Source organism: Sciurus vulgaris (genome assembly GCF_902686455.1).
Source record: "Sciurus vulgaris genome assembly, chromosome: 8".
Lineage (NCBI taxonomy): Eukaryota > Metazoa > Chordata > Mammalia > Rodentia > Sciuridae > Sciurus > Sciurus vulgaris.
In genome coordinates, this window is record NC_136468.1 from 117,129,214 (window position 1) to 117,152,172 (window position 22,959).

Here is a 22,959-nt window from a genome sequence, read left to right on the forward strand (position 1 = left end):
TCATTGAACAATAAACTGAGACCAGCAGACAGCAGAGCACAAAAAAACCCTCAGTAATTTTAAAATTCTTTCCTACCCATCCTCTCTATTATGGTGAAAGAGATCCTGACAGTCCCATCAATGTTGTAGTGGAAGAGGCTGAATCAAGCCAGTCTCCATGATTCAGGCAAAGATTGACTTTTCAGTGTCCCCATTCCTTTTTCTTCCTTCCTTCCTTGCTCTGGGAATTGAACCCAGGGAATTACAAATGTTAAGTATGCACTCCATTACTGAACTAACACCAGTATCCACATTTCTAAAGTGATACATCCTACCCAGGTGTTCTGGGAAATGGAAATTTATGTGGGAAGGACTCAATAATGCCACTGCCTGGCATTCCAGTGGTAAGAAGGTCAGAGTGGGGCATCAGATAGTGTTATTTCTGCAACCTATCACCCATGTGACCTTGTAACCTCCTTGGGCCTGTTTCCTTATCTGAAAGAATCAGTTTATAGAAAGGGAACCTGCCTCCAAGAGCTGGCATGAGGATGTCAAGTGCTTGGTCCAAGGTCCATTGTTTCCAATGGCTACCATCAGGCTAATTAGCTTCTAGCCTAATTAGCTTCTAACTTTGCTGGTCCCCACTCCCTTTCTACTTGTTATCCTGCCTACATCCTGATAGTCTCCAGTTTGGGTCTTTACTTGTGAAGATCCTATTTATAGAATGCCTATTCAGCTCACCTGGCCTCTCACGAGACTCTTTCAAGGCTCATCTCAGTACCATTTCTACAAAGCATTTCCTGACCTCCTGCTGCCCCTTGTCTGCCCCTCCCCCTAGCCTGCCTAAGTCACATGAATTTCCTTTTCCCTCTGAATTTGGGTTCCTATGGTAGCTTCTTTCTGCCTTGTATGGTAGCCATTTGGGTGTTTGTGCTAAGCCCTGATTTGAGTGTACTCTCTGAAAGCGGGAACCAAGGACCCTCCAAGATTCAGTTCAGGCCTCATTTCTTCTTTGATGCTTTTCTGACTGACTCTAGTAGTCAGAAAGGCTGCTCCTTCCTGTGCCCTTGGTGTGTCCACTCTCATCTCTGCACTGTTTGGTTGGCCATTACTTGTTTGCACAGTCTCCCTGATCAGGTTGTAAATGTTTTGATGGGAGCAGTGCTGACACCCACCACAATGCCTAGTGAATGGAATAGTTACTCAGTGTGTTTTGAAAAGATGACTGTCTTATTTCTCTCTCTATTACAGCATCTGGACAGCGCATGGAGGAAGGGCTTGGTACATATTTTTCAGTTAATTGAGTCTCCTCATTTTACAGATGAGGAAACTGAGGCCCAGAGAGTAGCCTGAGTTGCCTAAGGTCATGTGGCAAGTTAGTGGCAGAGAATTAAAACCAGGTGTCCTGACTCCTGTGGAGTGGTCATTCTGCATCACCACAGTTGCTAGGTAAGGACCTTAGTCCTCTTCGTGGATCTTGGACGTCATCCCTGGGAAGTTCTCTACATTCCTCTTCCTTACTCCCTCCAGCACAGCTGCCTAGTGCCATTCGGCATTCTTTTTCATAAGCTGGGGGAGCTCAGCAAACCCCAGCTTATGGGGTAGGGAGACAGATGTTCATGATGTTTTTATTTCCCCCTTTTATGGTCTTCCTTTAACACTAGGGCCTGCTACTTTCAGTGGGAGCCCCAAACATTTTTCTAGGTTCATGTTTGTTTTCTTTTGTAAGCATAATTGATTAAAATAAGTTCATTCAAAATATTTAAATGTTATATAAGCAATATGACATTTGCAGAAAAATCAACCAAAACAATAACAAAAAGTACCTCTTCTCTTAGATAAGCTAGCCTTTTGGTATATTTCTTATATTTAGTATATTTGTTCTACTTCAACAAGTCTTTTTCTTTCCTTGGCATTGTACCCAGGAAGGAGAAGGCCTTGGGGATCTTGGAATCTTCAGGAGTCTGCAGAACAGGCCCAGTTCCTCCTATCCCTAGGAACTTTCTATGTCCTATATCTCATCTGATGCAACTTAATGTGGCTCAGTTACCATATACCTTTCTCCCCTGGAGAAAATGACTTTGCCTAAGGGTCTTTGAGTCCCCATGTGGTGCCCAAAAAACAGAGTGGACCCTTGGGTTTGGTAGAAGGAGCTAGGGAGGAATGGTTACTTTTATAAGCCACTGACTTGCCTCTGATCATGTGGACTTAATCTTCCCATTTTTCATTGAAAAAAACAGGATATTGCAGTTAAGTTGGGAAAAAGAAGCAATAAAATTCAAGAGAAGCCACTTAATTATTGGAAGGGAAGAAGGAGATTAAAAAGAAGAAAAATTAGGGAAGAATGGAGTGTTGGATGGGAAAATATTATGGAAAGAATAGAACCTTAATACTAAAGAGAGGTTTAAAGATTCTTTATTTTGGTGGATATGTACATGCACATGGGCATGCACATGAAACTCAGGTCCAGTGAAATGTTACCTGGAAGCCCATTCCAGTAGTCAGAACCATTAACATACTAACATTTTTTGAGCACTCATGTGCTCAGTAATGTACAAGGCTTAGCTCTTTTCCCAAACATGATCTCATTGAATTCTCCCTATCTTATGTGTAAGAAAATAAGGTTCAAAGAGTAAGAATCTTGTCTAAAGTTGGACAGATAGTGACAGAATCAAACCCAAACCTGTCTCAAACTGAAGCCCATCTCCTAACCACCACCCTTAGACTCCCTGTCCTTATCACTCCAGGTAGAAGCTAAGGGCCTGTGACTCCAGAATACAGATCAAATCCTTGATCTTCTCTCAACTCACAGATGGTATTATGAGGCCTCAGTAATGTCAGTTATGTGAGGTCAGCTGTTTAACAGCAAAACTGGACTCAAACCTAGGTGTCCCTTATACCAGGTAGCTGAAGAACTTGCCACCCATTCTGGGATGCATAAGCTATTAAGGAAAGTTAGGACAGGTTAGGGTAATGTGGACAAAGGAGATGGTCACCTAAGAAGTGGAAAGAAAGAACAGTCCTATTTATTTCCTGGTAGTTGTGAAAAGATGTTCTCAATATCACCATCAAGAAATCTTTGCTAAATATTCTTTGGGCCTGAAGCTCTGTGATAATGGCAGGGGATAGGTGTATGTTACTTTCTTTTAAAAAGATTAAGTACATTTGAGCATACCATTATTTTCTGCTGAAAATGCATTCCATTCCCTCCTCCTCTACCATCCCCCAAATGCATTTCACTACTTTGGAGCACTTGGAAAAGCTTAGTTGAAAAAACTTGCTGAGTGCATGGTGGACCTTGTTCCTTCCCTCTCCAGAATTTCTCCACAATATGGGATACAAGGAAGAGAACTTCTATTTACTGAGCAGCTATGACATGCAAAACATTGTATATTTTACCTCATTAATTCCTTATAGCGCTTTCTAGGCATCATGCCCATCTTGCAGCTGATAAAACCAAGGCACAGCTGAGTGTAGTGGTGCTCTCCTGTAATCCAAGCTATTCAGGAGGCTTAGGCAAGAGGATTGCAAGTTCAAGGCCTCTTTTGTCAACTGAGTGAGACCCTGTCTCAAAATAAAATAAAAAAGGCTAGGGATATAGCTCAGTGATAAATTACTTGGCCTAACATCTGAGGCCCTGGATTCAATATCCAGCACCACAAAAAAAAAAAAAAAAAAAAAAAAAAAAAAGTACAAAGAGGTTAAGGAGCTTGCTCTAAACCATTTAATTTGAACCAGACTGTAGGTACATGAAGTATAATCTTTTCATGCCAGCCCACTGCCCCCAGCTGTGCTGAGTTTTATTATGAACACAGAGCTTAATATCAGCCACAGTTGGCTGAAAGAACTGTTCTGCAAGAAATGCCCATGTTTGGAGCTTCCTGTTCATGGCCTCTGGCTCCTGATTCTCCTCCCATGGCTATAGCTGTTGAGTATGGTGGTAAATAAAATAGCAGGAAGGAAATCTGGGATGAAGACTCACTCCCCTTATTGTTGGTCCCAATTTTGAGCTGTCAGGCAGGGGAAGTGGCTTTAGAACCCCAGCTTGATCTAGAGCAAACTGCCAAGGGAGGTAGGCGTTTGGAATTAGAAGGTCAACTTGTCAGGGAGCAGAGGAGGCAGGTGGCTCTGCCCCAGTTGCTGCTTGAGTGAACTGAGTGTTCTTAATTTCTGCTTCATTCATCCATTCATCCATTTACCCACCCATCCACCATCCCACCCACCCACCTATCCATTTATCCATGTGCACTTCAACACAGAGCAAAAAGATGAAGGAATTGATTTTCTTGTTTGTTGTTATACCTCTGGCTTTTCCCCATCAGGGCAGGCAGGTGGGGTGACCTCCAGCTTTGGAGTGTCTCTACCCTGATATGCTCTGATCTTGGTTAAGTCCTCTTTCCATTTTGAGAATTTGGGGACTGGAAGACCTGTCTTGTGTAGATCCTCTCCTATTTTGCATATGGGTAACTGAGGCTGGAGTGGGAAATGGACTTACCAAGGTCAGGTAAGGAGTTGGGGATGGATTCAGGACTGGACCACAAGATGCTGGCACACATTTGTGAAATGGGAATGGGAATCCTGACTCTCCTCACTCCCTGGGATTGTAGGGCAAATGCCACAAGGTAAGGTAAGTGATGGGGAAATGCTTTGACAAATGAAGTCACAGGCCCAAAACGTCCCAGATGTGTACTGGGACCCTGGCTACTGGACCACGATGAATTCCACAGTGACCACCAGGGGTCAGCAGATGCTTGCATTTATATGTCTCAGGTCCGCTCTGATGGAGTCACCATTCCTGTATTTGAGTGAGGTCTAGGAAGGGAAGCCAAGTCATTTAATCCCTGGGATTCCTAGGAGGAACAGGAGGCAAGCACATATATGGCCCAGCCCTTTGTTGAGTTAGAAAGAGTTACTCCAGATAAGTCAGAGCTTGGCCTAGCCACTGATTTTGAAAGTCAGCAGTGCTATAAGAGCTGAGGGAATGAAGCCAAGGCAGGCCTTGGACTAGGGCTCCCTCCTTCCCCCAGGAAACCTCTGTAGGTTTTAACTCTCCCATCTGCAACTCAGGGGCAAGGGAACTGGTGAATGGTCCCTGCATTTCCTTCCATTTCTCATAACTTCCCAAGCATGGTACCATTTGGTTGTAGTCCCAGAAACAGACTGAGGTAGAAAGACTGTGAGTTCAAGGCTAGCCCTGATACACAGGAAGGCCCCATCACAAAAACAAGACAAAACAAGCAAGCAAAACCAAACAAAGCCAAAAAACCCAGCATTTCTCAGACAGTAAGATGAGTCACAGGGCTTTATAGACATAATGCTTACAAATATCTGCCAAGTTAAAGGCAACCAATCCTGCTCTGAACAAAGCCAGGATACCTAGGCTAATACAACATAATTCAGGGTTTTACTTTACTAGTGTATTCACCACTTCATAAAATGATTGCAGTGGGATTCCTTTAGCTAGTTTGCTCATCTGGGAGCATTTTCAGAGGTTCTGTCACCAAGCCCCTATCATTCAAATGCACATGCCTCCTTGGTACAGTCTGGTCTCTCAGCTACTGGACTTACGCCTGTGCAGATAGTCTTTTTAAGCTTTCCCCATATTTAACCAGCACTTTCAACTTCATTCTGCACATACTTATTGATATACTTGTATGTACGAGGCACTCTTTTTTTTTTTAAGTTCAAAGGATATTTATTGAACACCTATTGATGATGTATCAGTCACTAATCCACACCTTGGGGATGTGGCAATGAACAACGTAGACCAAGCCCCTGCCTCTGTGGAATCACATGTTGTGGGGGAAGAAAGACACGAGATAACATAAGTAGGTAAAGTAGGGACTCTGTTAGAATACAGTAAGTGCTAGAGAGAAATATAGCACCCAACCAAAATGAAGCCGCCTTGGAAAACACTGGCAGTTCCTCAAAAAGTTAAACACAGCGTTGCTACTTAATAACTGCTTTATTAAGTAGCAGTTCTTTTAGGCATATCCCTAAGAGAAATGAAAACATACATCTATACAAAGATTTATGCATAAATGTTCATAGCAGCATCATTCTATATGGCCAAAAAGTAGAAACAGCCTACATACCCATCAATGGATGCATGCAGAAACAAAATGTGGTCTATCTGTATAATGGAATAGTATTTGGTAATAAAAAACAATGAACTGAGACATGCTACAGTATGGGTAAACCTTGAAAACATTACATCAAGCGACCCCATTTACATGAAATGTCCAGAATTAGAAACTCTATAGAGACAGAAAGTAGAGCTGGGCATGGTGGTGCATGCCTGTAATCCCAGAGATTCGAGAGGCTGAGACTAGAAGATCACAAGTTTGAGCCCAGTCTGAGCAATTTAGCAAGATTCTCAGCAATTTACTAAAACTTTGTCTCAAAAAAACAAAACAAAACTCAACAACAACAAAAAAACAAACTGAGAATGTAGCTCAATGGTAGAGCACCCCTGAGTTCAATCCCCAGTAACCTGCCCGCCCCCCAGCCCCTGCAAAAAAAAAGAAATTGATAATAGATTAGTGATGGCCTAGGGCTGGGAGGGGAGGCTGGGATTTGATAGGTAAAGGATATAGAGATGAGAAAACTGTTCTGAACTTGATCACGATGATGGTTATGATAGGTAACTGACGTGAGCAGTGGGAATGTGAGGTTAAAGACACAATTCTATAGATTGGACCTATTGTGCTAACCCTCACAGTTTTTCTTTTGAAGTTCAATTTGCCTGAGGATGCTTTGGTTTTACCTCAATTAAGTCAATAGGAAGTGCTACATTCCTTGGCAAACAATCTATTATCTACGGGACCAAGGCAGGCCCAAAATGCTCTTCTCTGCCAATAAGAACACAACTCACCCTGAAGGGAGGGACTTTTGTGATCTTTATACAGACCAGATTCCAGGATTCAAGGATACAGGATGATGAAAACAGAGTCCCCAAACCAAGAATTTTGTAAGAACAAATTCTAATTAGAACTTGGGCAGAGGTGACTCAGAGTTGTTTTGAATCTTAAGCATGTCATTATAATAGAAAATCCCCCCTCCATGGGTAAGATTATGTGCAGTGAGTACTTAAAAGTCTGAAACAATCCTGCTGTTAGTCAAAAGTCAAGAGGTAGATATGGGTGAGACTTCAGAAACTTTCCTGGAATGCCCAATAAAGCAGGAGGGTAGGAAGGGCATGTTATCCTTTTCCTCTCTAAGGGCCCACTCTCTTCCTTGAAACTATTCCCTTTTCTTCTTTTCCTGTTCCTTTTAATAAACTTGTGTCTGCTATTTCCAATGACTCCTGTGAAATCTTTCCAGTGTGGTCACAAGAACCAGTGACTAAGGACATCAGTTGGTTACTTTGTCTCTACAGATGGCCTTACTCAGCAACAGGTGCACAACTCTGTGACTATATTAAAAACCACTGAGATGTACACTTTTAGTGGGTAGATTTTATAATATGTGAATTATTTTTTCCCAGTGACATAGGTTAATTCAGGAAAGCAGAGGTATATATTCAAGAGAAAATGTGGTCTATCTTGAGAGTGAAAAGCATCAGTGAATTTATTTTATTTATAAATAAATCAGGGGTGTTTAACAACTGAGCCACATTCCAGCCCTTTTTTGTATTTTATTTAGAGACAGGGTCTCACTGAGTTGCTTAGGGCCTTGCTAAGTTGCTAAGGCTGGCTTTGAACTTGTGTTGCTCCTGCCTCAGCCTCCCAAGCTTCTGGGATTACAGGCATATGCCACTGCACCTGGCTGTGAATTATATTTCAATGAAAGTTTTACATACATACTTAATAGCAGGTGAGAGATGTGAGGCTCAGAGAGGGAAGAATGTAGTTTTAGAGAAATGATCAGAGAAAGCTTCAAATTAAAAATGACATCTGAACTAAGACTTGAAGAAGGTAAGAGAGGGGTCCTAAGGATAAACAGGGGCAAGACCTGATGATTCCCACAAACTCCACATTTTCATCCATTCATAATCACATTATTTCATATCCAATCTTCCTTGCCGACACTGGCTGACTGTGGTTGGGCCTCAGCTTTGTGCCGTCCAGTGAAGGCTTCTGATAAATGCCCTACTGAGAAGATGCTGAGGGACCTCTCCATCAGGGAAGAATGAATATGATTAGGATGCCACTGAGGAGACAACCATCTAGGCAGAGACCTAGTGGTCTTATCCACCGTTAGACCAGCAGGAAAGGGCACCACTTGCTGGCTTTCCTTTCTAGGTTCATCCAGATCAAAGGAACATTTTAGCCACCTTTGTTTTCAATATCCTTCTTGTCCTCCTCTTATATTCATCTGCTGGTGTGTTCATGGCCTCTTTCTCTAGTGGTTCTCACTTCTGGTTGCACATTAGAATCAAGGAGGGGAAAGGAAAGGGCCTTTGCTCAATGCCAGGGCATCCTCTCCAGAGATGATGTTTAATTGAAGTATACATTTTCAATTACCCAGAAGATTTCTCCTTAAATAACTGATGGAACTTGAGTTGTAATGAGGCCAGCTGGTCAAAATCAGATGAGTTAAAGATAGCCCGATAGGGTTCCTAAATTAATCAATAAATCTAAGCTGTACCATTTACTCTGGCAAGACATCAGACCATCTATTTCAAGTTTCATTTCCCCTTCCTAGGAGCCAAGAATAATGATACACTGTAAAGTTTTATAAATCTGTTTGACATAGTAGCATCAAAATTCACAGCAAATTCCCAACCAGTCCACTTTCAAAGGTCTTCACAGAAGCAGTCAAAAAAATTTTGTGGTAGAGCAAAATATGTCCCCCAAATTCAATTCTCTTCCCTGTGGTTGCCATCATGTATTGGGAAACACCAGTAGGGGAGGAAGGACAGAACTGGAGAAGTGGCAGCATATCTTGATGGGAGTGCATGGCAGAGCAAAACTGTTCACCTCATGGCCAGGAAACAAAAACAAAAACGAAAACAAAAAAAGAGCAGGTGGAAGACTTCCCACCTCTTAAAGACTTCCTACTGTCCAGAAGCATGTCTCTGGGGACGAAACTTAACACATGGATCTTTGGGGGACACATAAGATTCAAATTACAGCAGACCCCTTTCAGACATTCTGGTGTTTGTTTGTTTGTTTAATGAAATGTGGAGGTAGATGGAGTAGCTAGAGCTCTTCCCTGCTAACCAAACTCCTCCTACAAATACCTCTGGAATAAATAAAAATTCCACAGAAATCAAAATCCTCTGTAATCACAAAACTGTATCTGTTGCCCATTAGTGTTCTTTCTTAGAGTACTTACTATATTCTGTCTGTATGAATAATCAGTTTTCTGATCAATTCTCTAAACATAACTATTATTTTGTTAAATATAGGGTATTTAAAATTATTATTAAGGAATATCTTCAGCATGTTCAAATATGTACCAGGTACTTTTTTTTTTTTTTTTTGGTACTGGAAATTGATCCCAGGGCCTTGCACATGATAGGCAAGCATTCTACCACTGAGCTACATTCCAGCGCCCCGCCCCCCTTTGTTTTAGTACCACGGATTGAACAAGGGGTGCTTAACCACTGAGCCACATCCCCAGCCCTTTTTTATATTTTATTTAGAGACAGGGTCTTGCTTAGTTGCCCAGACTGGCCTAAAACTTGTGAGCCTCCTGCTTCAGCCTCCCAAGTAGCTGGGATACAGACGTGTGCCACCATACCCTGAAAAATTTTTCTTTATGGCCAGGTGCAGTGGCTCATGGCTTTAATCCCAGCAACTTGGGGAGGCTGAGGAGGAGGATTGCAAGTTCAAGACCAGGCTCAGCAACTTAGGAAGGCCCTCAGCAACTTATCAAAACCCTATCTCAAAATAAAAAATAAGGACTGGGAATGTAGCTCAGTGGCAATGTGCCCCTGGGTTTAATCCCCAGTACCAAAAGAAAAAAACATTCTTTATGTAAGATGGTGGTGGCCTTTGTACAAGGTTGAAGTTTTCAGAAAATCTTTATAATAGTTTTTAGTCATAGACGTGTGTGTCTATGACACACACATGTCCTTATTAGCTTCCTAACTCTGCTTTGTTTGGGTTTGGCATAAATGACTCCAATTTGAATCTGACAATTTTCACATAGCACATATAAAATTAATAATTTATTGATATGGCCTATATTAGTCTTCTTGGGCTACCATAACAAAAATGCCATAAACTAGTGGTTTAAGTAACAAAAATTTATTTCTCACAGTTGTAGAGACTGGGAATTCCGAGATTAAGATGCTGACCTATTTGGTTTCTGATGAGGGTTCTCTGTTCCTGGCTTGCAGATGGCTGCCTTTCTCTGTGTCCTTACACTGTGGGGAAAGATAGAGCTCTCTGGTGTCTCTGCTTATAAAGACACTAATGCTATTGGATTAGGCCCCTGCCCTGTAACCTCATTTAACTTTAATTACTTCCCTACTCCAGTCACATTAGGAGTAACATAAGAATTTTGGGAAGATGCATTCAGTTTATAGCATTCCTTCAAGCCTAAAATCTGTTCAATATTGCCCAATTGTTCCCAAAATATTTTTAGCTGGCTTATTTGAAACAGAATTTAAACAAAATTCATACATTGCATCTGGTTGATATGTATTTTTAAAATTGGTACCATTTTCCTATTTCTATCTTTTCCCCAGGCCATGCATTTATTGATTAAAACTGGTCATTTGGATATACAGCTTCCTATTTTGGGATTTGATTGATTGACTCCTTGGGTCATTTAGCTTGTTACTCTGTCTTCCTTTTATAGTGGGATAGAGCCTTGAGTAAATTCGTATTTAGTTGGGAGGAAATGGGATGAGGTATAGTATAAAAATAAACATAGATGGTGCTATGTGTTTTCTACTGGTTCATATCCAAAGCACATAGTGTCCTGTAGTTGTGCTTCATGTGATGCTAAGATCGATCTGTAGAGTCAATTAGTATCACTCTAATCCTTGATGAAGTCCTTCACTGACTCCATCACGTAATACCTCTGATGATCTTTACTTTTAAATTATTTCACAGGGGGTTGCTGAAAGGTTTTTTTTTTTTTTTTTTTTTTTTTTTTTTTTTCCTTTTGGGTGGTCCTGGGGTTCAAATCCAAGGTCTCTCACATAAGAGGCAAGCACTCTACCACTGAGTTACAACCCCAGCATTCCCTGGTCCTTTTAATTTTTTATTTTGAGACAAGGTCTGGCTAAGTGGCCCAGGTTGACCTCAAGCTTACAATGCTCCTGCCTCAGCCTCCTGAATTGCTGGGATTACAGGTACGTTCCACTGTACACAGCTCTTTTATTTCTAATTGTGTTTATTTCTAATTAGCTAATCCTTCTATAAAAATTTCCAGTTTAAACTCTTTGGTTCTCATGAACACAGCTTGTACAAGAAAAGTGGGATACAGATTTAATTCTTTCCCTTTATCAATTTTCATAGTTATGAATTGGCACTATAGAAAGCTCCAAAATGACTAGTGAAGCATATTTTTCTTTAGTTTTGTTTTTGTAACTTTAGGAACTTGTGGGCTTAACATATGGATTTTTATATAGCTGTTTTAACCATTGCAATCATTATCTGCTGGGAGTCAGCCCCAGCAACTGGCGGGTTCCCGAAGGATGAGTGGAGTTGGCGCAGAGGAACGACAGGAACCCCTGGAGCAACTTGAAGCAAGTGCTGCTCAGATTTATTTTTGCTCTTCTTTTATAGTATTACAAGTTATAGAGAAATTACCACAAGATTCGTCATTAGCCACACTTTCCAGCAGGTGTCTAACACATAGTGGGCACGTTAAGGTCAACTTTCCATATTTACTTAAAGTTACTCACATAAGCATATTACAGTGAAAGATATTTTCCTCTTCTCATCCTACTGGCCTTTGTTTACCCTTTGGTGTCAGACCTATTGTCAGCATAATAACTCTATTTTGTTTTAAGCTAATTTTACTGAATTGCTAAGCAAAACATGCACTTAATCTTTAGCTCATATTATGTTTTTGATTTAACCTTAGAGTTCTACTCTATTACCTAAAGAATCTCGGTTAAGACTAAGTTAGATTATTTACTGCCAAACAATCAGTGTGAGTGCTTAATTTTATCCTAGTATTCTCTATGTCATGGATTTATCCTCTACCTATTATAATACATATGTGAGACCTAAGCTAGCATAAACTACTCGTAACTAATTAACATGCAATGAGGGCATTAGATCTTTATATTTTTCTAGTTGTTTGCATAAGCTGTTTCTTTGTTCTTTAGTCCTACATTTCCAGGGTTGCCCTTGATGTCCAGACCTTTGAAGGAAGGACAAACATTGGACATTTGTCCATTTACCATTAATATTAATTATTCACCATTTTCATTGTACACTCCTATATAGGGAAGAGGTGGATCTGTGGGAGGTGGGTCCTTATAATTATTTGCTTGTTTGCCTCTGGGTGGATACGATAAATGTCCCCCAATCTTATAAGCTAAGTAGTACTTGTAAATGTCCCTAGTACTGTGGGGACAATAAGTCTCCTGTTCTGTCTGTTAGGCTATTTACTGGTAAAGCATTAACTGGGGCAGGTATGGTCAGCACAGGAGCAAGCAATTCCTATAACTGTAGTTTTCTGAAGAACTCCTCAAACTCTGTACCTTCAGACTTATTATGTGTGATATTGGTACATTTTTTAAAGCATTCCTCGTCCTCCCGCAAGCTCCGCAGACTCATTGAGGTTAAATTCTTATCACAATGATCCAGGGAATATGATTTGCAGTTGCATAGTTATAAGTATGATAATTACAAGAAAACGCCCAATTCTTAGGAGAGATGACAGTGGCAATTTCCTGGAATGGTGGCCTTGCCAAGTCGTTCCCCATGCTCAGACCTTGTCAAGCAGCATGGTGGAAATGGTCCCCGCCAATTATCTTTATTGATGCTCAAACTATCCCATCTTTGGTTAGTAGGAGCCCGGGTAAGTTAGCTTCTGAGTCCTTTTGACACAGTAGATATTAAGTTCAGTAGTCCTGAACAGCTTCTTTGTTTTCTGGTACGACTAGATGTCCCAGATAGGTTAATCTTGCATATTTCCTGCCCCAAACTCAGAGTCATCATTTCTCTAAGGGCAAGGATCTGTCACTTTAAAAATGAAAAATCTCCCTTATCCCCAGGAAATCCACTTTCTGTAGAAAAAGGGGCACTCTCATAGTCATGTGTCTACCCATCTCTCTTCCATGTCCTGTCCTACTCTTCCAAATATGCTGAGCTATTTGTCATTTCCCAGACAAGCTGTTCTCTCCTGATTTGTGACTTTGTGCATATTGGGTTCTTTGCCTTGAATGCTCGCCTTGTCTCTCTGACTCACAGCAAATCTTGTTCCTTCTATGACTCCTTCATCCATTCTGGAAGAACTAATGACATAGGCCCTGTCATCTTAGAGAAGTTAGTGATTTATTACATCAGTTAAACCATATTGTTATTTGTTTATTAGTCAGCTTCCCTCCTTGAGGGCTACAAACACTTCACAGTAGTTGCTGAGCTTTCCCACTGTGGCTGCTTCCCAAGCTTGTCAACCTGCATCTCATCTCTTGCTCTGGCTTCTGATTAATTCATTTCACCAAACACTACACAGAGCACTCTAATTAACTAACTAAAGACTATTTACTGTGTATCTACTATGTCAAACATGCTTCACATACAAGATTTTCTTATAACCTTTCAAGTAGGTATTATCTTCACTATCCAAATGTGCAAGAAATAGCTCATGGGGTGGCTGAAGTTTCCATAGCCAAGGAGTAACCAAGCCTGGATTTCCTTGGTGGATCTGACTCCCAAATTCCTCTATATTTGTCACCCTATATCACTGTCATCTAAGTGTGACCATGATCTACCCATATGAGAATCGCTTGGCTAGTTTGTGTGTGTGTGTGTGTGTGTGTGTGTGTGTGTGTGTGTGTGTGTGTGTGTATGCTGCTGGGCATGGGACCCTGAGCATATGAGCATACCCAGCCCTGGGTAGTGCATTAAAATGAACACTTCTGGATTCTACCTCAAATCTACTGAATTAGAATGTCAGGGAGATGGATAGAAAACTGAATTTCTAATCAGCTTCCCTGGGGTAACTTTAAACAATTATTATTCTTATTGTTTTGAAGTACTGGTGATTGAGCCAGGGTTGCTCCACCATTGAGCTACATTCCTAGCTATTTTAAGACAGGGCCTCACTAATTTGCCTGGGTTATCCTGGAACTTGCCATCCTCCTGCCTCAACTTCCCAAGTTACTGGGATTGCAGGCATATGCCACTGCACCGAGTCTAATTACTATTTTTTGAATAGGTGAAACATACAGAAAAATATCCAAAAGGTTCAAAGGTATAAGTGAAAAGCAAATACTCCACTCCATTTTCCAATTGCCCAGTTCTCCTGTGCCCCACTGGTCCCCAGAAGCAGTTTTCCCAGCGGGGGTGACTCAGCCCACTGAAATTTGAGGACCACCATTGTACTTATGGATCACCTAAGATGGCCTAGGTTCTGTACTCCAGTGCTCACAGTAAAGACTGCAGGGACTCCTGCTCAACTCATGCCTCACCTCCTGGTTCTAGAGCCTTTCAATCTGCTCTTTTCTGGCCACCACTTCATGTAGGAGGTGGTCCATGCACAGGTCATCTTATCAGAAGCAAAAATCAGGACCACTGGATAAGGGAAGTGTAAGCCTTTTGGGGATGAGACAAGGGGAGACTGCACAGAGGTCTGGGCAGAATTCCAGCAGAATATAACTTTTCATCTTATATTCCTAATCATTTGTAATAACCATCAACTTTTCCCGTTAGATTAGATTCTTTAAAATCAATGATGTTTAACCCTTCTGAGGTCACAGCCTTCTTTGGGAATCCCATGAGAACTATGGAACTTTTCTCTAGAAAAATTCGTGAACAGGGAAACCTTCACTATTTCTGTGGAAGCTTCATGATTGCCAGCCTCCACAGGAATATCCATCCAGTGGATCCAAGTTTAAGAATCCCACTCTTAGGTGTGCTCCTTGTTCTAAGTCTTGTTTAGACAAACTTGGCTTTATATGTATATATAGCCGCCATGGCATGAACCGGAGGCCAGCTGGTCCCAGGAGGTGGAGGCAGGAGGTGGTGGTGGCCCACACACAAATAATGGCTGACACAGGAAAGCGGGACGTCCTCCTTAGCTTTTAGCGCCACTCGGCTGAGCCCCTGTGAGCCTTTGCGTTTTGAGTGTAGCATCTGCTGTCCTCCACTCCTTTCTTGGGTTTCAGGGAGCTGAGTGAACACGCCCCGACCGAGGGCGGGACGCCGGGCGTACAGAGCTGCACTGGGAGCCGACGGGCTCGGCATTCATCATTGTTCCTCCAGCGCCAGGCACCGGTTGAGCGGCAGGCAGAGATCGTGGCTTGAAGCGCGCGGTCCCTCCCGCGTCATCCACCCGCCCTGCTCTCGGCTCACAGGTGTTTCCAGGGCGCCATCCAAGGGCCAGACCAAGTCCGGGACAGAGGTCCAAGTCCGGTCCGTTGCTCGCCCGCAGGACCACAGGCACTGGGGGCGGCGGAGGGACCCGCGCGCGCTCCCGCCTCGCGCCGCGCGCGTGACGGCACGGCCCCGCCCCCGACCCCCCGCCCGCCCCGCCCCCACGCCCCGCTGGGCCGCGCTCGGGTGGGCTCTATGGGGAAAGCGGCCGCTCCGAGTCGAGGCGGCGGCTGCGGCGGCCGCTCCCGCGGGCTCTCGTCGTTGTTCACGGTTGTCCCCTGCCTGTCCTGCCACACGGCAGCGCCGGGCATGAGCTCTTCTACGTCCGGCTCCGGGCCGGAGACTAAGCCTCAACCCCAGCCCCAGCCCCAGCCGGAGCCAGTGCCGGCACCTGAACGCGAGCGGATGTCAGTACCGATGTGGGAGCCAGTTTCAGAGACAGTGCTGAGACCTGATCCTCGCTCGCAAAGGAGGTCCGAGCCGGGCTTACAGATTGGGTCCAAATCCGAACTGCTGGAGTTGTCGCGGGGGTTAGAGCCCGGCCCAGGTGGAGGGGCTGGATCCTTATCCAAGGCCATGTCCGAACAGCTCCCCGCTCTGGGTTTAGTAGCAGGGAGCGTGCCCTCCGTCAAACCCGAGTCCGGGTCGGGTGCAAAACCTCTGCCTCTTCTGCGACCAGGACAGGCGAAGACACCTCTTGGGGTTCCAGTGTCCGGGACTGGCACAGCCTCCAGTGTCCCAGTGGCCCCACTGCCTCTGGACAGCTACAAGGGCTGGCTCCTCAAGTGGACCAACTACCTGAAGGGCTACCAGCGCCGCTGGTTCGTGCTCGGCAATGGTCTACTGTCTTACTACAGGTATGGAAGTGCCAAGGTGGGACTTCCATGGTTGGAGGGTGGTGATGCTGTAGTGATGATGATGGAGGACCTCCAGGGTTGGGGACATGGCCACAAGCCTAGGGGTGTTTGGGAGCATGTACTCCAGCAGGAGAAGTAATACTACTCTGGCCAACTATCAAGGGCTGGGGTCCTAACCTCTGGCAAAGGTGGATGTGACCTGTGGAGGCAAACTTTGGTAAGCCTAGGTTTAAGGCCAAGTGGGAAGGTGGGATCATGGAATAATCTAGGGCCTGTCCTTCTCTGGTCTTGGTAGTTGTTGGGGCCTGGAATAGCTAGCTAGAATCATTCATCCAAAGCCCTTGTCCACTTTCTGGTTCAGGAGCTAAGATCATAGAGATTGAAGAAGACGGTCACCTTACTTAGTGCTTGGGACCCTCTTGTGGGAAGTGCTTCTTTTCCCTTCTCAGCAGTTGGCTAATTTGTTTCTCACTGTTACTGCTGTGTGCTCATTGCCAGCCCTGGAGCTTAGCATAATAGACCCACAGATGTTTTGGACACATCTTGTGCTTTCTGAAATCCTTTCTGGTATTTTGTGGAGAGTGAGAAAGTATTCTCCTGTCTTCTTTCTTATTCCAGAAATGGTGTGGAATTGAGAATTTCAGCCCAAAGTTGACATAGTAAGAACTCTCTCTCCACTGAAAGTGGTTTAAAGGGGGGAATTCCTGAAGGCTTCTCTCTGGCTGTGCCCTAAGTATGTTTCCTAGGGATGGTTGGTTTAAACTTTGAGATCTCAGATCATTCTACACCAGTGGTTCTCAAATCTGAGTGTGCATCAGAATTCCCTGAGAGGTTTATTGAAACAAAGTGCTGGGCTTCTCCACTGAATTTCTCATGAATTGAACCTAGAGGACATGGACTGAGAGTTGACATTTCTAGTAAGTTCCCATGAGGCCCATGATGTTGGTCAGGGACACACCTTGAGAAGCTCTCTTTCATTGCTGTAAACAGAGGGTTTGCTTTGCTATTTGCTGAAACTCGGGTCATCTTACTTGCTTCACTCAGCCAATAGTCACCTACTACATGCCATCCTTCCTAGCCTTTTAGAAATGTGGCTTCTAGAGGATAGGTAGAGTCAATGATGCCACTGAGAATTTGTTAGCTTCACAGAAGTTACTTGTTGGTTTCCACTCCAATATGGGGCATAATTGCCTGTTTAATTCCTGGCAGAAGAGAAAGCTGAGATGTGTTTCTATTTCATCCTTATGTGGTATCTTGCTGTCCCTTGGCCCACTCAGCTACACCATAAATATGACCCAGAATGTATTATCTTTAGAGTCAGGAAACTCAGCAAAAAGAGCTACTTTTCCAAATGGTGTTTTAATCTCAATATTCATTCTCTGTCAGGTGTGTGAACATTTCACCAAGCCATAGGAACCTTCAGTGATTTACTACAAGTGTTACTTTTTTCTTGAAGGCAAGGAACTAAACACATAGGGCATGTTAGCTATGGACCACATATTCCACTTTACATTACATTCATTTATTTCATTCTCACAGCGATACTGTGAAGTAGTGTCTATTGTTGTCCTGCTATACAAATGATAAGTTCTGAGGTTTGAGAATAGGGAATAGCTTGTCATGTGGTCACCAGCCCAGTAGCTGGTGGAGGAAGATTCTGACCCTGGGTTGGACCCAACCCTTTTGAATGAGCTCAACTGTCACAAGCCAGTTCATGTGGAGACTGGATACCAAGAGATATTGTAGTGTTTTCAATATCAGTTTTGGTCAAATCGTCTCTGAAAATGTGAAGTTGAACATGGAAGTCTGCAGGTGCCTGTCCCAGATAGGTCCTAATGCCCACTCATCCTTGAGTTCACTAATTTTGTGTTATCTGTATTTACCAGGTACTACTGAAGCAGAGTTCAAGGTGATGTTTATGAATATAGGTTCCATGAAGACAGGAATGCCTTGATCTAATGAAAGTAAAACCTGATCTCCAGTTTTTTAATTTAGTTTTGTTTTCATTAGAAGAGCAAAGAGGTACCCTTCTTTTCTTAACTATGTATAAAGAGTTGGCATTTGAAGGTAATCTCAAGTGTGCAGACTCTCTGGGTAACTAAGAAACAATCTTACTTCTTGCTGATAAGGTTGTAAGAGACAAATGTTTATGTACTTGCACAGCTCAGCTCTGTAGTTTCATTTTTGTGAATATTTCTAGATTCTAAGGTGGGTACAATTGTTGCTTGACTCACCTAGGTGGGATGAATGATTCCTGACATTTACATAGCCCCATGCTGTCATTTAGTTCCAGGTGAGGCCAGCCAGAAATGGGAAACTAAGGCTGAACAAACAATATTTGTAACTTACCCAAAGGTACCCAGCTAGCAGTTGTGTGTCTGAACGGCACTGGCAATAAGTACATCTCCATCTGCAGAAAAGACCCTTCTGTAAGGGAGCTGGAATGGCCACTTCTCTGAACTCCAAGAATGATGTGGTCTCCTCTTCCCCATGCCACCAGCACTTCAAATATTTGATGCTGTTCTTCTGTTTCTGCTTTTGATTGAATCCCATCTTCCAGCCCAAGCATGACCCATCCTCCCAGACAGAATTAAGGACCAGTTGTCACTAATAATCTTGACAGCTGCAGGGTGCCTTATGGAGTGCTCTGTCTGTACCAAAGGTGTGTTCTCTCAACCCTCCCCACGTGCCCAGCTCTCAGTGGTTCTTCAGGTGTGTGTGGCTGGTTTAGAGGCAAGATGCAAGTGCTTGTAAGCCAAAGACAGAGGAAAATAAGTTTTTGTTCACTGTCTCTTTTCCTTACATACTGGTAGAGTCAGGGTTACCTGTTGCAGCTGTTAGAGAAGGAACAAGAGCCATTTCTCTTGCCAGCTTCTCTTTTGGGAAGCCATTTCTAATATATATATGTTAAAATTTTTAGCTAAGTGAAGCCTGGTATTTGGAGAAAATGTGGGCACTTATTCCCTCCACCCCAACCATTTCATCCCATCTTCTGACCTCCCTGCTCCAGGATAACCACCATCCCCAATCCTGGTCATCTTTTCCTTTCTTTCCTTTTTATTTAGTTTTAGCCCACTATGTGCAGTTTTGAAAAGTCCACATTTTTAATTTGAACCATTTTATACTTCATAAAAGGACACTCTTGCTTGTGTATGATTTTCATGAGAATCATTTATTTTAATTTTTTGTGGTGCTGGGAATTGAACCCAGGGCCTTGCACATGCTAGGCAAGTTCTCTAACATTGAACTACACCTCTAGCCCAGCATCTTCTGTTGTTGAGTAATTATAGAAATGTGTGTATACATGCAGAAGTTGCTTTTGGGTGAAATCATTAAGTTGGAGAGAATACAAATGATCACCTTATATAACGCCAAGTTATTTCCAAAAGTATACCAATTTATACTTCCACCAATAATGAATACAATTCTCTGGATCTATATCCTGTGCAACACTTAGTATTTTCAGCATTGATTTTTGCCAATCTAATGGCTGTCCTGTGGTATCTCATTTCAGTCTTGACCTGCATTTCAATACCCACTATTTTTACCCTAATAGAAAAACAGTGGGAGTTTAAATAAGAATTTCTCCTTTAGGTATGGCTTCCTTGGATTTTGCTCTGGATTTTGTTTGAGAATTTCATTTGATTGCTTAATCTTATCCTAAGGGAGACAACACACATTGCCAACAGACAGTCTTAGTAACTTCACATTAGCAGGAATAAAAATGTTCCTTGTAAATATTGTCACATATAAAAAACATTTCTGGGAGGTATGGGTAGTTGCTAGCAATGTACTAAGAATATAAATAAGACAGAAGATAAGGTTTTATTCCCTTCTTGGCACTCTTAATTATATATCTATTTAGATACCAACAAGGAGAATATGTCTTTGCATCCAGTTGTTTTGGTTGTTAGTTCCCATTTTAGACATTTCATTCCTAGTTCTTGTCTCATAGGGAACATGTAATTATATAAAATTAGGGAAGAATTTATAAATGATACAGAATTTTAGCTCAGAAATTTGGTATGGGGAAGGTGTTCCAAAAACACAACTTTTATTAATATTATCAACAAAATTGATTGGGTTGGTCAGAATTCTGTCTTGTATACCAGTTGTTCATTTGGCAACATTATAAATGACATTTAATTCCCAGGAGATGACTTCAAATAGAGGCAAGTTTTAATTTATTTATTGATAAGACTGATCTATGCTTAGTAATGACCAAGCCAGTTAGCAAGAAAGACATCAAAAAAATTAATCTAGATCTTTAAGAAAGAAGACTGTGGTCAAGTGAAAGTAAATTTTGAAGTCCTCTGGCTTAGGAAGGCCACTGAATATTTGGTAAACTGGGCCCATTTTACGATGGGAGCCAGGAAACAAGATGGTGCACCAAGACATCTTTGCCTCTAGATAGAATTATATACTCATTCCTCCAGTGAGGTCAACTTTCAAAGCCAACTTTTGTGGAGACTGGGCACCAGGACATATTGTAGTGTTTTTGATGTTGATTTCAATCATACTTGAAGAATTGAGATGGAAAAGATCACTAATTGCAAAAAAAAATTCCTCAAAATATGAAGTTGAGCATCCCAGTCTACAGGTTAGGGTAACGAGGTCCCCACAGGAGGTGGTCTTATACTGGATTCAGCTTTAATTTGAAATATCAGTGTTTCATACTAGGAGACTATTAGGAGGTTGAAAAGGAACACACTGGTTAATAATGTATAAGCTTTGGTTTGGAGTCTGTTTGCTTACCATTTAGCACAGAGTTGTTGCAAAGATGTGATAAATGGACTAGCAGCATATTTTGGAGGAACACCATGCGTGCCAACATTGTTAGCAAGTTCTGGTGACATGAATTGTAATTTTCCCCACAAACTGCTCCTCCTCCTAGCTTTCCTCTTTCTATGAATAGCTGAAATCCTTTGAGTCATGCTTACTGCCTCCTCTCTCTCTCATCTCACATCAGATAGAATTTCCAAGCCTGCCTGTCTCTCTCCTCTAAATCCCTCCTTTCCATTCTTGCTGCCACATCATAGTGCTGGTATGCCTTCTGCTCAGAAGTATCCCAGCTTCCATCTGCTTACCTAGACAGTGAATGCATCCCTGCTGTGGTACTAGCTCCATAACCCAATGGCCCTGAGGTTGTCTCATTTTCTCCAGAATTATCTTTTTTAACAATCCCATATCCTGTGTGAGAAGATTCCTGCATTAAATTCCTCCTGTTTGAAATACCTATAGTGATCCCTGATTGCTCCAAGGACCAGGTCTTCCTTCTCTTGGTGTTTACAGGGTGTGTCTGTGGACACCTTTACTGACAATTTTGTGTCAAAAGAATACTATGATCAAATTCAACATCTTCTTTTAATTCTCCATAGAGCTTAGCATGGTGCTTCACCACTGAAACACTCTCCATAACTTGCTTAGTCTGTGAATGGGTGAGTGAATGATTGGTAATTGCCTGTGGTTTTATGGGATTTTAGAAAGACAAATGCATTAATGTCAAAATTGGATTTTTCTTAATTTGTCTTTAGTTTCATAAGCTTGTTTACTAAGATTGGGAAGATAAACTGGACATTGCAGGGTTAAGCCAGGAATGCCAAAAAAAGTGACAGGAAATATAGATATGTTGATAGGTTTCAGTATGTTGCAATAGGCTACTTGATGAACCAATAGCTTGTTCCTGTGGTTCCCATTTGTATTTTCATAGAGTTACAAGTGTTTGGATGTGTGGTCTCTATATACCTACAATAATTTGTCATTATTTAAGTTGACAGTGGCTAGAGGAATGGGGAGCAGAGATAAAGCTTTTAATTTTCCATGATATAGCTCTTTAAACTAGTTTTGTGTGTCTGTTTGCCTGGAATGTGTTACATGTGCATGACCTTGTGAGAAGCAGGCCACAGATCAAAGATGAAGCCTCCACCCTAAAATGTTAGCTCTTATTGGATAATAGTACCATCTCTGGAATACTCTCTAGGTATTAGGGGTGATTTCCAGTTTCCAGTTTTAGTGAAGTAGTTCCAGCCTTGTCATTCTCTTATAAAGAGGAAGAAGTAGAAGTTCATGGATTGCACCAGGCTCAAACACATTCTTCTAATCAGTTCATGCGTAGGTGTCCACCCACCTCATGTTCTTACTGGGGTGAACTAGGGTTACCCCAGGTTTGAAAAATGGTTAGGAGAACTCATAAACTCAGTATGTAGTTGTACCCACAGCTATGCTTTATTATAATAAAGGATACAAACAAAACACAAGTCAATGAAGAAAGGGAAAAGGCATGGGGCAAAGTCCAGGGCAAACCCATATCCATAGTGCAAGCTTCTAGGGATATTCTTCCAGTGGAGTACACAAGAAAAGCTTATTCCTTCAGCAATAAGTGTGAGAACACAGGTGAAACACTGCCTACCAGACAGGCTTTCAGAGACCCAGAACCCAGGATATTTTCTGGGGCCTGATTACATGGACACTCTCTGCCTGGCATGTACCCAAATTCCAGATTCCTAGACGAAAAGTAGATATTTAACACAGATGGCATTATTTGTGTAACTGTCTTAGGTACAGTGAGGCTTCCTCATCCATTAGTGATTATCAGGGACCCTCCTGAAATCCAAAGTTAAGATGCCTGCCAAGAACTAGCCTTGGAAGCAGGCCCTTCAAAAGATGAGCAG

At 42.4% G+C, this 22,959-nt stretch overlaps 1 protein-coding gene across 2 annotated transcripts in view; it reads left to right on the plus strand.

Moving 5' to 3' along the window:
• The first annotated feature begins 15,461 nt into the window (after positions 1 to 15,461).
• OSBP2 (oxysterol binding protein 2) overlaps positions 15,462 to 22,959 on the plus strand; it is a 162,328-nt gene continuing 154,830 nt past the window's right edge. Inside the window, exon 1 of one of the 2 annotated variants that reach the window (XM_079150941.1) lies at positions 15,462 to 16,288. In XM_079150941.1, coding sequence (XP_079007067.1) covers positions 15,627 to 16,288 — 662 coding nt within the window. In that variant the 5' untranslated portion in view covers positions 15,462 to 15,626. The remainder of the gene's footprint in view (positions 16,289 to 22,959) is intronic. The other variant, XM_079150940.1, reaches the window with a different exon arrangement.